The following is an 18,004-nucleotide window of genomic DNA, read 5'->3' as shown; positions in this document are numbered from 1 at the left end:
ATATTTTCAAAGAATGTTTAATTTTCATAGTACAACACAGTAGATGTGGAGATGTGTAAAACAGTTCACTTCTGTACTCACCCTGGCTTTGTGAAGGTCCACACCGTACATGTCCAGTCGTTTGGCATGGTCCAGGAAGTTGAACTCCGCGTCCGCTGGCGTCTGACCCCTATCATACAGTGCACTCTCATTATACAATATTCACTGATAAATATCAAATGTGAGTACATCTGGATGTTGACAAAACTGTATAAATAATTTTTAATAATTAATCTTGCAAAACCATACAATTCTTATTTTTTTACACAAAACTATACTTTAAGGCCAAATCAATAATGGGTTGTCAGTTCATGAACGGTTTAGGTCTTTTTGTACCCTAAACTATTTTGTTTTGTTGAATGTTTTGCTATTAAAGAGGTTTTAGAGTTTAGATATAGCCTATTTTATGCAAGAACAGTTATTTCTGGTTTTTTAAAAAATTTTTATACACTGTCCATTGTCATTTCCACTATCCGAGTTCGTGTCATCATTAGGTAAATAGAGCCCACTGTCTATTTGTGAGTTGTATATTGCCAAGGTATGGTAAACACCAGAAATAAAATACTCCAGACAAGTGACATGTATCAACATGCGGTAGCTGTCTGCACTGTGCGACTACAGGGAACTCATCAAGGTACTAACACTCCAGACAAGTGACATGTATCAACATGCGGTAGCTGTCTGCACTGTGCGACTACAGGGAACTCATCAAGGTACTAACACTCCAGACAAGTGACATGTATCAACATGCGGTAGCTGTCTGCACTGTGCGACTACAGGGAACTCATCAAGGTACTAACACTCCAGACAAGTGACATGTATCAACATGCGGTAGCTGTCTGCACTGTGCGACTACAGGGAACTCATCAAGGTACTAACACTCCAGACAAGTGACATGTATCAACATGCGGTAGCTGTCTGCACTGTGCGACTACAGGGAACTCATCAAGGTACTAACACTCCAGACAAGTGACATGTATCAACATGCGGTAGCTGTCTGCACTGTGCGACTACAGGGAACTCATCAAGGTACTAACACTCCAGACAAGTGACATGTATCAACATGCGGTAGCTGTCTGCACTGTGCGACTACAGGGAACTCATCAAGGTACTAACACTCCAGACAAGTGACATGTATCAACATGCGGTAGCTGTCTGCACTGTGCGACTACAGGGAACTCATCAAGGTACTAACACTCCAGACAAGTGACATGTATCAACATGCGGTAGCTGTCTGCACTGTGCGACTACAGGGAACTCATCAAGGTACTAACACTCCAGACAAGTGACATGTATCAACATGCGGTAGCTGTCTGCACTGTGCGACTACAGGGAACTCATCAAGGTACTAACACTCCAGACAAGTGACATGTATCAACATGCGGTAGCTGTCTGCACTGTGCGACTACAGGGAACTCATCAATGTACTAACACTCCAGACAAGTGACATGTATCAACATGCGGTAGCTGTCTGCACTGTGCGACTACAGGGAACTCATCAAGGTACTAACACTCATGACAAGTGACATGTATCAACATGCGGTAGCTGTCTGCACTGTGCGACTACAGGGAACTCATCAAGGTACTAACACTCCAGACAAGTGACATGTATCAACATGCGGTAGCTGTCTGCACTGTGCGACTACAGGGAACTCATCAAGGTACTAACACTCCAGACAAGTGACATGTATCAACATGCGGTAGCTGTCTGCACTGTGCGACTACAAGGAACTCATCAAGGTACTAACACTCCAGACAAGTGACATGTATCAACATGCGGTAGCTGTCTGCACTGTGCGACTACAGGGAACTCATCAAGGTACTAACACTCATGACAGAGGACCAAGGAAGTGCTGATTTCTAGTTGAAAAGACCAGAACACGTTTTCGTGATGCGCAGTTGTCATATAAATACTTCTTTTGCAATGTCATGGCAGATCATAGAATAAAACAGGAAAAGTATAACGATGCGTAGTATTATATCAGTACCACACTTTTATGCAACTGCTATGAACATAATATTACATCAAAACCGTGAAGAGGTTAGAGTACTAGACAAAAATAAATGCTGAAACACAGCAGAGAATTTCTTCTTTAACCTTTTACTTAGCATATACCCATTTAGCTACGTCGTCCTGACTATGTATTCTCTCAGTAATATTACACACTCACTATATACTGCCTTTAACTTTTGAAGTTTACAACTATAAAAGTTTTACAAGATTTTGATTGCTACATAATTGGGTGTCTCAGGTAATAAGGGTATTTTTTTAATAAAATGAAAATTGAATCACTGCTGATACGGTTTAAGCCACTTTTACCATTTATTTTGGATACAAATATTAAAACTAAAAATATTCTTAAATCTTTTTTTATAAACTTTTTTATTTTAACCAACATAAATTATAGTTATAAATAATGCTATGATTTATTGGGAAAAAATTCATCAAAATTTCAAAACCTGAAAAACAGATATATTTTCCACCCACACATGTAAGCTTTTTAAGAGGATACAGATGAACATTTATCTAATATCGATTTTTTATCTGAGGGATCAGATAGCAAACTAAAATTGTAAAATGAATATTTTAAAATTTAATAAGGAAATATTAATATTTCCAAGTAAATCCAAACCATAATTTTTGAGCCATAACAATGATACTACTGTCTTACTTGTGGAGCTTGTGCAGTTCCGCTATCTTCTTTTCCATCTCTTCCGTCTGGTTGGGAACCAACTGCAGACCGGAGAGATACCGGGGCCCGTGTTCCTCAGGGCTGTAGTCTCCCAGCTCAGCTGAGGGCAGGTCACAGGTTCAGTGTAACAACTTTACTTTACAACTACCTGAGGTACAAGCTGAGCAGGGTTAGTAAAGAATAACAACTTCTGTTATAAACAACAAGAGAGCAATGTTGTATCTAACTGCAGACCGGAGAGATACCAGGGCCCATGTTCCTCAGGGCTGTAGTCTCCCAGCTCAGCTGAGGGCAGGTCACAGGTTCAGTGTAACAACTTTACATTACAACTACCTGAGGTACAAGCTGAGCAGGGTTAGTAAAGAATAACAACTTCTGTTATAAACAACAAGAGAGCAATGTTGTATCTAACTGCAGACCGGAGAGATACCAGGGGCCCGTGTTCCTCAGGGCTGTAGTCTCCCAGCTCAGCTGAGGGCAGGTCACAGCTGAGGGCAGGTCACAGGTTTCAGTGTAACAACTTTACTTACAACTGAGGTACAAGCTGAGCAGGGTTAGTAAAGAATAACAACTTCTGTTATAAACAAATACAGTGCTATGTTGTATCTAACTGCAGACTGGAGAGATACCAAGGCCCATGTTCCTCAGGGCTGTAGTCTCCCAGCTCAGCTGAGGGCAGGTCACAGGTTCAGTGTAACAACTTTACATTACAACTACCTGAGGTACAAGCTGAGCAGGGTTAGTAAAGAATAACAACTTCTGTTATAAACAAATACAGTGCAATGTTGTATCTAACTGCAGACCAGAGAGATACCAGGGCCCATGTTCCTCAGGGCTGTAGTCTCCCAGCTCAGCTGAGGGCAGGTCACAGGTTCAGTGTAACAACTTTACATTACAACTACCTGAGGTACAAGCTGAGCAGGGTTAGTAAAGAATAACAACTTCTGTTATAAAACAACATACAGAGCAATGTTGTATCTAACTGCAGACCGAAGAGATCCGGGGCCCATGTTCCTCAGGGCTGTAGTCTCCCAGCTCAGCTGCGGGCAGGTCACAGGTTCAGTGTAACAACTTTACATTACAACTACCTGAGGTACAAGCTGAGCAGGGTTAGTAAAGAATAACAACTTCTGTTATAAATAACAAGAGAGCAATTTTGTATCTAACTGCAGACCGGAGAGATACCAGGGCCCATGTTCCTCAGGGCTGTAGTCTCCCAGCTCAGCAAAAGACTAAAACTGAAAACATCCGAGGTAGCGAGATTTGTCCATTGTATTTCTCATGCCCACTAGACAAACTATCTGTAAAATCATTTATACATTTTAAGTAACTTGTAGTGTACCACCGGTGGGCGGTGGCACACTAAAAAATCCTGTTTACATCAATACTGATAAAAAATGTATTACAGTTAGAGCATTCAAAATGTTTGACTTTATTTTTAAGTGTATTTTACAACTATTTCAGTAAAAATATTAGTTGGAATAAGTTTGTAAGTTTCAGGTACAACTTTATGTGATTAGATGAAGACGATTTTTGCTATGTTTTTAATGTGTTAAGAGGCATTATCAAAGAGGATGTACCACATGACAATGCTGTTTAGCGTAAACATTTATAATTTTCAGACAGTATGATGTTGTTCCAGCCCACTTGGTAGTTTTATCATATAAACACATGTGTTAAAGAGAAGAGAGCTAAATACAAAATAATTCATGAACAGAAAGAAAGGAATCTGTGGTTTAACGGTGCTCATTCAACTACTGCGAGATTCTATTTCAGGTTACACCAAAGTAACACTGTTTAACACGTTCACCCCGACATGCGCCACCGTTGGCGCATGCTCAAAAATTCCAACATCAATATTTCTCAATGTTCTAATAACATAGACTACTCTAAACCACGACGTCAGTATTATTCATGAGGAACGGTTTTATTCGCAGATTATTATTCTATAATGTTATATAATATGTATGAATCAATATTTATCATATTTAATTCACATTAAAGTATGCGCCACCAGTGGCGCATGTCGTCCTGTGGTGAAAAAAAAGTACTTTCCCAGATGACGTGTGGTGGCGCACTCTATTAGTGACAGAAAATAGTGCTTGTAGAGCTTCTATGGCAGCCGTGTGCGACACTTGCCGGAACTACTTATAGCGCTCTATTAGCAACAATACGAATCAGACCTTCTTTATAAGCCGCATTACCTGTCTTCTTGTCGTAGAGATTGTTCTGTGTTGCTGTGAGTTCATTTTTATTTTAGAAAATGGATGAATCAGACATCGATGATGACTTTAGTGATCGTTCTTTGACCAATTTTTCAGTTAGTGGCAGTGAATATATGCCATCAGATGAGGAAAGTGATGTAACAAGTGCAGAGGAGTTGAATGAAGAAAATGGCGTTGTTAGTGATTTAGATGAATTGGAATTGATGGAAGTAGATGAGGAATATCAAAGGGTTAGAGAGGGGAGTGGAGACGAAGAAGGCAATAATAATGAAAATGTAAGTGACCCTGTACAAGATGTAGTTTATAAGGTTCATTGTGGATATGTAGAAAATAAGTTAAGAGTAGATAGAACCAAAATTGGCAAGCAGATCATATCCATTCACAGGAAATGCAGGATTAAAAACTGTTGGCCAATTTAATTTAAATGATCCATTTGAAATTTAAAAACAGTTCCTAGATGATACATTACTGAACTTGATTGTTTTAGAAACTAACAGGTATGCACACCAGTACCTTGCTTCAAAACCTGTCAAAAAAGCGTTCAGCAACGGCTAGATGGGTTGATTGTACAACTGAAGAAAAATTTGTTGGTGTACTGATGATCATGGGCATATGACCATTGCCTCAAAGACAAATGTACTGGTTAAACAATCCCATGTACCAAAATAGTGTCATCAAGAAAACTATGAGCAGAGACAGATTTGACTGCCTCCTAAAATTTCCAAAATAATGAGGAACCCGCAACTGAAGAGCCTTGGTTGTGGAAAACAAAGAAACTGCTCAATCATTTAAATGCAAAATTTGAAAGTCTGGTAACACCAGAAGAGTCACTAGTTATTGACGAGGTCTATAGTTCCATGGAGAGGTCGTTTAATTTTTAAATAAAATTTGCCAAAAAAGGCTCATAAATATGGAGTCAACATTTACAAGATTTGCACCACTGATAGGTATACAGGGTGGTTATATATTATTGTACACATTTTAAGATTTAATAAATAAATAACCAATCAACTTAAAAACATGGAAATTGTTTTATTAAATACCAAATTTAAAACAGTTTTATTACCAATGAAGGACAAAAAGATTACTGTTACTCATACTTTTACAAGGAAACTAAACTAATTCCACGTGCTCTCCGAGGTTTGCACGCAAAGTTTGTAGTCTAAATTCAACCTCACATCATGTGTTTCTGAGCATTGCTGGAGTTATGCTTCCAATAACCTCTCGAACTCTATTCTTGAGGTCCTAAATATCTTGAACTTTTTTGGCGAATACTCTGTCCTTGACATAGCCCAACAAAAAAAGTCTAAGGGTGTAATGTCTGGGGAACGTGGAGGCCAAGGAATTGGACCATCCCGTCCAATCCAACGACCAGGAAATGTGTCATTTAGGTAGTGACGTACTATCTTACCCCAGTGTGAAGGGGCACCATCTTGCTGCCAGTAAACATTTGGTTGTCTATGCTCAATTTGCGGTATTGCAAAAGTTCAAGCATGTCGAGGTATACCTCTTTAGTGACTGTCGGTTCTGCGAAGAAAAAGGGTCCTATCACTTCATCTATAGCCAATGCACACCAAACGTTTATTTTAAGGCTGTCTCTTTCTTGTTCTCGAACATTATGAGGATTTTCAGTACCCCAAATCCTACAATTGTGTCTATTCACCTTACCAGAAATATAAAAGGTTGCTTCATCAGAAAAAATTACTTTTTTCAAGAAATTGCTTTCTCCAATGTTTATTGTTTGTTCTTCGAGGTCAAGTAATCTAACAGCAAAATCGTAGCATCGAGGTTTATCGTTAGGTTTTAGTTCATGTAATAACTGAATTTTGTATGGATGGAGCTTAAGGTGTTTGTGCAAAATTTTTAAGACTGTTGATCGAGGTAATCCTAATTCCAAACTTGCACGCCGAGTAGACTTACCAGGGCTCCTCGTAAACAATTCTCTTACTTGATCAACAATAGCTTCAGAAACTGGAGGTCTACCAGCACCTTTTCTATGTTGGACACTTCCCGTCTGTTAAAACTGCCTATACCAGCGTTTTATAGAATTGTTACTCGGAGGATTGCGGCCATACTCTAAACAAAACCTTCTTTGAACAGTTATTACAGATCTGCTTTCATGAAACCAAAGAACATACCTTGCTTTTTCTTGCACACTAGCCATTTTGATACTGAGGTTAGTTTAGTGTTTGTTTAGTCAACTGTAATTAACAGCTGGTGTGGAAAGATCCATTGTTGACCAGCTGAATATATCACAACACAAGTCATTAAGAAGAATCATACCTTACACCCACAGTTTAAGTGACATTTTTACTTTCTTTTTATAACTACTTTTTATAATTATTGTAATGTGTACAATTATTAATTTTCAGTCAGTATATAAAACTGTTTTAAATTTACAATTTAATAAAACAATTCCCATGTTTTTAAGTTGATTGGTTATTTATTTATTCCATCTTAAAATGTGTACAATAATTTATAACCACCCTGTACTTTAAACGCAAAAATGTATGCCGGAAATTCAGACGTAATTGCAATAGAGAGACATGCAGGTAAAATTGTCTTGTATTTGATGGAATCATTTCTAAATGAGGGCAGAACACTGTTTGCAGATAACTTTTACAACTCCACAAGGTTGGCCAACACTCTGCTTGAGAAGAAAACATGTGTTTGTGGCACTCTTCGAAGTGACCAGAAAGGCAATCCAAAAGAAGTCACAAGCAAAAAATTACCCAAAGGTGAAGTAATTTGTCAAGAAAACAGGACAGGAGTAAAAGTACTTAAATGGCATGACAAAAGGCCTGTACTGATGATAACCACTCGCCCTGAAGACGTTTCTACTATAGTGGCAAGCAAAAAAACAACAAAAAAAGGAGAAGTTGTCATGAAACCATCATGTGTTATGGTGTACAATGCAGCAAAAAAGGGGTGGACTTTTGAGATCAGATGTCCTCTTATTACACTCCTATCAGAAAGACTCTCATTTGGGTACAAAAAAGTTGCACTGGATCCTCTCCTAGGTACTTGTGTAGTGAATGTACTAGTACTACATAACAAGTACTCCTTAAACCAACAAAATTGTTGTATGCTCACTTTCAGAGAAAAAATACTTCGAAATCTCCTTGAAGGAGAAAATGTTGGAGCTCTTGTCCAAACACCCCAAGATGGCAGGCAAGGTGCCAGTAAATTAAAACATGGACTCTGAAAGCGTGAAGGGACCGCAAGAGAAACCAAGTAAAATATTTCATTTTAATTTTATATAAAATTATAATATATCTACACTGCGTCTTATAACAACAATAACACTACATACTAGTTTAGATCTAAACAAAGGGACCTTAGTTTTCGTCAATTTACCTGCATGTTTATCAATTTAGTTCAATAAATTAGTAATCTGAATGTTTGCTATAAGTTTATTTCAATATGGCTTCCCATATATTTGATAAAAATATAACTAAATACGTTTTACAAAAGTACAAACATCCAATTAGATCTATTCTTTACAGAAAACGGTGTGTCAGCTGCTACAGCAAAATGAAGGAAGAAAGGGGGGCCAAAGCAGCAAGGACGTACTCAAAATGTGTTTAAACTTACTGCAAAGGGTGCAATGAGACTCCTACAATGTGCTTAGAGTGTTTTAACTCCAACACTAAATTGAACACCATTCGTAATAGGAAAGCTAATGTTTAATTAAAATATCTTGAGTTTCAAATTTATTGTTTTGTATTTTTTTCCACTGAAAAAGGTCTCTATCAAAACCCGACATGCGCCACCGATGGAGCACAATGTAAAAGGTTCCATGTACCGACAAAGTTATCTAAAACAAGTTGTAAAACCACGGCTTGGTTTAAAACCGAACTAAAATGCTGTATAAGAGTGTGCCACGGGTGGCGCACGTCGGGGTTTTGAGTGGGGAAAATATTGATCCATTAATCCCGTCGGGGTGAAGGTGTTAAAACAAAAATTCTTGTCTTCATTTAACTTTTATTTCACTTTTATTTGGATAAATATTACAAAGCATTACAAAGATAAAATGTGCATAATGTGTAAGCATTTATTCCAAACACAGGAATTAAAAGTAAGGCTAACGTGGGACTGATGGACAGAAATATATATCTTGAATTATAACGGGATGTAAATATATCTTGAAAACTTACGTTAGGTAATTATTAAATGGTTGTTTTTTATATTTTAAAATAGTATGTGGCAATTCTTTAACACAAAAAAGTTTTCTATTTTGTATTAATTTTAAATATATTTTTTACATTTCATTATACTACAATAATAAGAGCCTTCTAAATATTAAAGTAATAAATATTTATACATTTTCATATTACCATTTATAATCTATAGAAAGTGATGCCAATGAAACGTGGAACCGAGTATACTCACATTGCACGGTGTAACTGGCCAAGAGGCAGGCGGTACTGGGAGGTAGCAGCAGTCGGCCTTGCAAGATATCCTTGCGTATCTGCAAGTAGAAATGGTACCTGGTGTACTCCTCTTGCAGCTTGCTGGGGTCTGACACGTAAAACTTGACACAGAAGTAGAGGTTGCCATTGCCTGCATCATTAACAAATGTAATGTCAATTATGGGTTGTTGGATATGTTTCCTTAAGTCTGAATTTTAGTCCACACATAATAAATTATTTGAACAAAAAATATCGAAGAGACATATTTCAAATAAATTACACCTACCTAAATTTTGTAACTAAATTGCACTGATCAGGAGTAAAAGAATGAGATGGATGGGCCATGTTGCCCGTAGGGGAGAAGATAAAATGATAAAGAAGGTGTGGCGAGGGGAACCAGAGGGAGTGAGGCCATTGGGCAGACCTAGGATGCGATGGAGAGATCAGGTGGAGAAGGATTTAAGAACGATTGGCGCTACACTGGAAGTGGGTCAAGATAGAGGAAGTAAGAGAGACATTGTTGGCGAGGTCAAAAACCATCTGGGTTTCGAGTGGCCACAGGAGTAAGAGTAAGTAAGTAAATTTTGTAACAGCCAAATATGAAATTTCAGTTCACATAGTTATGAATCTCAAGTTGTTTGATTGATATACAGTACCTTGTAGACTAAGTTGCTAATTGGTTTATTTTTGCTTAACAGGAGTCTTTGAACAACACTTTATACCTATTTTCAAATTAAATAAACAACCGACTAAAATTTAATTATTGTACTTTATACCGTTTTAACCTGAAAACATGAAGCTAGGTGGAATATTCACAACCTAGTAAAATACAACTGTCTGCGACAATCAGTGAGCAGTCAGCTGAGGTCAATTGCAATTTCTCAATCACAGACTGACCAAATACAAATTCAAAGCTTTACAAACTAATGTATTTAAATGCAATACATCTTTGTATACAAATCCGTGGAATTTCAAAGCATTTGGCAAATTAGGTGGCTAGAAAAATAATAAAAAGTGTACCCCAGTACTATATGGACGTTGGGAGTTGACACCATTTTTACAATGCCCTTATTATAGGAGAGGTTAAAAGGGTTAACATTGAACTACGAGGACACTTGGCACATCAAAGCACACAAGACAACCACACTTTACACAACACAATACGTCTTATTGGTGTTACCTGACATTCAAACTTACTTTGTATTATTACAACACTAACTAGGGTTAACATTGATGAACTACAAGGACACTTGGCATATCAAAGCACACAAGACAACCACACTTTACACAACACAATACGTCTTATTGGTGTTACCTGACATTCAAACTTACTTTGTATTATTACAACACTAACTAGGATTAACATTGATGAACTACAAGGACACTTGGCACATCAAAGCACACAAGACAACCACACTTTACACAACACAATACGTCTTATTGGTGTTACCTGATATTCAAACTTACTTTGTATTATTACAACACTAACTAGGGTTAACATTGATGAACTACAAGGACACTTGGCACCTCAAAGCACACAAGACAACCACACTTTACACAACACAATACGTCTTATTGGTGTTACCTGATATTCAAACTTACTTTGTATTATTACAACACTAACTAGGGTTAACATTGATGAACTACAAGGACACTTGGCACATCAAAGCACACAAGACAACCACACTTTACACAACACAATACGTCTTATTGGTGTTACCTGATATTCAAACTTACTTTGTATTATTACAACACTAACTAGGGTTAACATTGATGAACTACAAGGACACTTGGCACATCAAAGCACACAAGACAACCACACTTTACACAACACAATACGTCTTATTGGTGTTACCTGACATTCAAACTTACTTTGTATTATTACAACACTAACTAGGGTTAACATTGATGAACTACAAGGACACTTGGCACATCAAAGCACACAAGACAACCACACTTTACACAACACAATACGTCTTATTGGTGTTACCTGACATTCAAACTTACTTTGTATTATTACAACACTAACTAGGGTTAACATTGATGAACTACAAGGACACTTGGCACATCAAAGCACACAAGACAACCACACGTTTACACAACACAATACGTCTTATTGGTGTTACCTGACATTCAAACTTACTTTGTATTATTACAACACTAACTAGGGTTAACATTGATGAACTACAAGGACACTTGGCACCTCAAAGCACACAAGACAACCACACTTTACACAACACAATACGTCTTATTGGTGTTACCTGACATTCAAACTTACTTTGTATTATTACAACACTAACTAGGGTTAACATTGATGAACTACAAGGACACTTGGCACATCAAAGCACACAAGACAACCACACTTTACACAACACAATACGTCTTATTGGTGTTACCTGACATTCAAACTTACTTTGTATTATTACAACACTAACTAGGGTTAACATTGATGAACTACAAGGACACTTGGCACATCAAAGCACACAAGACAACCACACTTTACACAACACAATACGTCTTATTGGTGTTACCTGACATTCAAACTTACTTTGTATTATTACAACACTAACTAAGGTTAACATTGATGAACTACAAGGACACTTGGCACCTCAAAGCACACAAGACAACCACACTTTACACAACACAATACGTCTTATTGGTGTTACCTGACATTCAAACTTACTTTGTATTATTACAACACTAACTAGGGTTAACATTGATGAACTACAATGACACTTAGCACATCAAAGCACACAAGACAACCACACTTTACACAACACAACATATCTTATTGGTGTTACCTTATATTCAAACTTACTTTGTATTATTACAACACTAACTAGGATTAACACTGATGAACTACAAGGACACTTGGCACCTCAAACCAAACAAGACAACCACACTTTACACAACACAATACGTCTTATTGGTGTTACCTGATATTCAAACTTACTTTGTATTATTACAACACTAACTAGGGTTAACATTGATGAACTACAAGGACACTTGGCACCTCAAAGCACACAAGACAACCACACTTTACACAACACAATACGTCTTATTGGTGTTACCTGATATTCAAACTTACTTTGTATTATTACAACACTAACTAGGGTTAACATTGATGAACTACAAGGACACTTGGCACCTCAAAGCACACAAGACAACCACACTTTACACAACACAATACGTCTTATTGGTGTTACCTGATATTCAAACTTACTTTGTATTATTACAACACTAACTAGGGTTAACATTGATGAACTACAAGGACACTTGGCACATCAAAGCACACAAGACAACCACACTTTACACAACACAATACGTCTTATTGGTGTTACCTGATATTCAAACTTACTTTGTATTATTACAACACTAACTAGGGTTAACATTGGTGAACTACAAGGACACTTGGCACCTCAAAGCACACAAGACAACCACACTTTACACAACACAATACGTCTTATTGGTGTTACCTGATATTCAAACTTACTTTGTATTATTACAACACTAACTAGGGTTAACATTGATGAACTACAAGGACACTTGGCACCTCAAAGCACACAAGACAACCACAATTTACACAACACAATACGTCTTATTGGTGTTACCTGATATTCAAACTTACTTTGTATTATTACAACACTAACTAGGGTTAACATTGGTGAACTACAAGGACACTTGGCACCTCAAAGCACACAAGACAACCACACTTTACACAACACAATACGTCTTATTGGTGTTACCTGACATTCAAACTTACTTTGTATTATTACAACACTAACTAGGGTTAACATTGGTGAACTACAAGGACACTTGGCACCTCAAAGCACACAAGACAACCACACTTTACACAACACAATACGTCTTATTGGTGTTACCTGACATTCAAACTTACTTTGTATTATTACAACACTAACTAGGGTTAACATTGATGAACTACAAGGACACTTGGCACCTCAAAGCACACAAGACAACCACACTTTACACAACACAATACGTCTTATTGGTGTTACCTGATATTCAAACTTACTTTGTATTATTACAACACTAACTAGGGTTAACATTGGTGAACTACAAGGACACTTGGCACATCAAAGCACACAAGACAACCACACTTTACACAACACAATACGTCTTATTGGTGTTACCTGACATTCAAACTTACTTTGTATTATTACAACACTAACTAGGGTTAACATTGATGAACTACAAGGACACTTGGCACCTCAAAGCACACAAGACAACCACACTTTACACAACACAATACGTCTTATTGGTGTTACCTGACATTCAAACTTACTTTGTATTATTACAACACTAACTAGGGTTAACATTGATGAACTACAAGGACACTTGGCACCTCAAAGCACACAAGACAACCACACTTTACACAACACAATATATCTTATTGGTGTTACCTGATATTCAAACTTACTTTGTATTATTACAACACTAACTAGGGTTAACATTGGTGAACTACAAGGACACTTGGCACCTCAAAGCACACAAGACAACCACACTTTACACAACACAATACGTCTTATTGGTGTTACCTGACATTCAAACTTACTTTGTATTATTACAACACTAACTAGGATTAACATTGATGAACTACAAGGACACTTGGCACATCAAAGCACACAAGACAACCACACTTTACACAACACAATACGTCTTATTGGTGTTACCTGACATTCAAACTTACTTTGTATTATTACAACACTAACTAGGGTTAACATTGGTGAACTACAAGGACACTTGGCACCTCAAAGCACACAAGACAACCACACTTTACACAACACAATACGTCTTATTGGTGTTACCTGACATTCAAACTTACTTTGTATTATTACAACACTAACTAGGGTTAACATTGGTGAACTACAAGGACACTTGGCACCTCAAAGCACACAAGACAACCACACTTTACACAACACAATACGTCTTATTGGTGTTACCTGACATTCAAACTTACTTTGTATTATTACAACACTAACTAGGGTTAACATTGATGAACTACAAGGACACTTGGCACCTCAAAGCACACAAGACAACCACACTTTACACAACACAATACGTCTTATTGGTGTTACCTGACATTCAAACTTACTTTGTATTATTACAACACTAACTAGGGTTAACATTGATGAACTACAAGGACACTTGGCACCTCAAAGCACACAAGACAACCACACTTTACACAACACAATACGTCTTATTGGTGTTACCTGACATTCAAACTTACTTTGTATTATTACAACACTAACTAGGGTTAACATTGATGAACTACAAGGACACTTGGCACCTCAAAGCACACAAGACAACCACACTTTACACAACACAATATATCTTATTGGTGTTACCTGATATTCAAACTTACTTTGTATTATTACAACACTAACTAGGGTTAACATTGGTGAACTACAAGGACACTTGGCACCTCAAAGCACACAAGACAACCACACTTTACACAACACAATACGTCTTATTGGTGTTACCTGACATTCAAACTTACTTTGTATTATTACAACACTAACTAGGATTAACATTGATGAACTACAAGGACACTTGGCACATCAAAGCACACAAGACAACCACACTTTACACAACACAATACGTCTTATTGGTGTTACCTGACATTCAAACTTACTTTGTATTATTACAACACTAACTAGGGTTAACATTGATGAACTACAAGGACACTTGGCACCTCAAAGCACACAAGACAACCACACTTTACACAACACAATACGTCTTATTGGTGTTACCTGACATTCAAACTTACTTTGTATTATTACAACACTAACTAGGATTAACATTGATGAACTACAAGGACACTTGGCACATCAAAGCACACAAGACAACCACACTTTACACAACACAATACGTCTTATTGGTGTTACCTGACATTCAAACTTACTTTGTATTATTACAACACTAACTAGGGTTAACATTGATGAACTACAAGGACACTTGGCACCTCAAAGCACACAAGACAACCACACTTTACACAACACAATACGTCTTATTGGTGTTACCTGACATTCAAACTTACTTTGTATTATTACAACACTAACTAGGGTTAACATTGATGAACTACAAGGACACTTGGCACCTCAAAGCACACAAGACAACCACACTTTACACAACACAATATATCTTATTGGTGTTACCTGATATTCAAACTTACTTTGTATTATTACAACACTAACTAGGGTTAACATTGGTGAACTACAAGGACACTTGGCACCTCAAAGCACACAAGACAACCACACTTTACACAACACAATACGTCTTATTGGTGTTACCTGATATTCAAACTTACTTTGTATTATTACAACACTAACTAGGGTTAACATTGATGAACTACAAGGACACTTGGCACCTCAAAGCACACAAGACAACCACACTTTACACAACACAATACGTCTTATTGGTGTTACCTGACATTCAAACTTACTTTGTATTATTACAACTTTAACTAGGGTTAACATTGGTGAACTACAAGGACACTTGGCACCTCAAAGCACACAAGACAACCACACTTTACACAACACAATATACGTCTTATTGGTGTTACCTGATATTCAAACTTACTTTGTATTATTACAACACTAACTAGGGTTAACATTGGTGAACTACAAGGACACTTGGCACCTCAAAGCACACAAGACAACCACACTTTACACAACACAATACGTCTTATTGGTGTTACCTGATATTCAAATTTACTTTGTATTATTACAACACTAACTAGGGTTAACATTGATGAACTACAAGGACACTTGGCACCTCAAAGCACACAAGACAACCACACTTTACACAACACAATACGTCTTATTGGTGTTACCTGATATTCAAATTTACTTTGTATTAGTTGTTATTACATGTCTGTTGAGTCAACTATTTGTTCTTGTGAGTAAAATAATTTTTTACTTCAAATATCACAACACTAACTACATGTAGCATATTGCTTCCCCTCTCAATTAATCAATACACTGTAGATTACAAGATGGGTGGGTTACAGATAAGACAGTGGGTTTTAAGAGGGAGAATGTCTACATGTTTGTACTTCCTCATAGCACATCTCAAGTCAAATGGAGCCATCCACATCAGCCTAAAATGTCAAATTGCGTAAAAGCCAAATTTTAAAATGATTGACGATAAACTAAACGAGGAAAAAACCTACGTTTACATCTCTGACTCTTAACCCTTTGAGTGCCAAGACCATATATTGAGTTATGGAACTTTTTGCAACAGATGTTATATTCAGGGGTATGTCTAAAAATGCCAGACCCGGAAATCCCAGTTGTGTAGCAACTTAGTAAAACATTTTTTTAACAGGATTATTTCCATAGAAACTTATCATGCTGTAGATCAAAATGCTTGGTTTTAATTGGGCTATTCTTTTATTAGTAAATTTTCTTACAGTTTATTTTTTATATATATATATTTTTAACACAAAACAAAAAAATTTTCTTTTTTAACATTTTTTTAAAGTTTTATTGCAGTTTTCACAAATAAAAAAAAACATTTTTACCATGGAAAACACTTTCTTTTCTAAGGAAATATTACTAATAAAAAATGTGCAAAATTTCATAGTGTTATGTTCAAAACCGGGACAAAAAAAATTTTATTTTAGACCAAAACAGTTTGGAAAAAATACACACATAGCCTCATCATATACATTTGTGTGTAATCTAAATGAAAACTTATAAAATTTACTCACCACATACAGTATTTCTTTTGCTCAAGAATGAAAGAATGAAATTTCAGTTCAAAATCTTCACTAAATGTTTATATACAATTATTTATATACACTATTCACAACAGTTTGTCTTCACTTCACTTGCATTTGTGCTTTGGGAAGCAGGTGCCATGACAGCCTTCCCCACAGATGGTGCAAACTGTTCTAGACCTCTTCCTTCCTGTTTTGAAATCAGGCCCCCTCATTGTACATACAAAACAAGTCTTTTCTTTTTTTCCGGGCAATTTTTCTAATCCCATTTTTCTTTTGTCACCCTCTACATTTACAGTTTTACCTTGCTGTGCTACCCATTCATCTGAAATACTTTCAATGATTTGCACAGTATACTGGTATCTAGAAAGAGGTTTCCTGTTGTTTTGGACACAATTTTCCCTATATATAATGTAGGAATTTATTACCATTCTTGCAAAAAGATTAAAAACAACCTTTTTCCAATACTTAACTGTTCGTCTTTCGTCAAGGTAAGAATAGAGCATCATGTCGAATGTGTCTATCCCACCCATGTGCTTATTGTAATCTAGTATGATGGATGGTTTGTTTTCAACTGTTACCCTGCCATGCCTCCTTTTGGTATGTACAATATCTTTTATCTCAGCTTTTGAGGACAGCAAAACAACTGGTTTTTTTTGTGATGCTTGTTGTCTATAGGCCAGTGTCACTATGTTTCCTTGATGGTAGTACTTCTTCTGGCCAACTTGAAACTTTTCTTTGATTCCATCAGGCAAGCCTTTTTTATTCTTCCTTACTGTGCCAGTAAAAAAGATTTATTCCTCATACAATTTTTTGACCAGCGGAATACTAGAAAAAAAATTGTCTGTAAAAACATGAAACCCTTTCTGTAAATAATTACAAGCACGAAGAAGA

General features: G+C 36.8%; 1 protein-coding gene across 1 annotated transcript in view; it reads right to left on the bottom strand.

The window, feature by feature from the left end:
* The window catches only part of LOC124367018 (tyrosine-protein phosphatase non-receptor type 4-like), a 69,224-nt gene that overhangs the window by 29,894 nt on the left and 21,326 nt on the right, over positions 1-18,004 (bottom strand). Inside the window, exons 5-7 of the mRNA XM_046823699.1 lie at positions 9,350-9,520; positions 2,712-2,832; positions 82-169 (exon numbers count right to left, since the gene is read on the bottom strand). Of these exons, the coding sequence (XP_046679655.1) occupies positions 82-169; positions 2,712-2,832; positions 9,350-9,520 (380 nt within the window). The remainder of the gene's footprint in view (positions 1-81; positions 170-2,711; positions 2,833-9,349; positions 9,521-18,004) is intronic.

Source organism: Homalodisca vitripennis, chromosome 7 (genome assembly GCF_021130785.1).
Source record: "Homalodisca vitripennis isolate AUS2020 chromosome 7, UT_GWSS_2.1, whole genome shotgun sequence".
In the NCBI taxonomy this organism is placed as follows: Eukaryota; Metazoa; Arthropoda; class Insecta; order Hemiptera; family Cicadellidae; genus Homalodisca; species Homalodisca vitripennis.
Note: the sequence above shows the minus strand (reverse complement) of the source record. Positions and strands in the feature narration are given on the sequence as shown.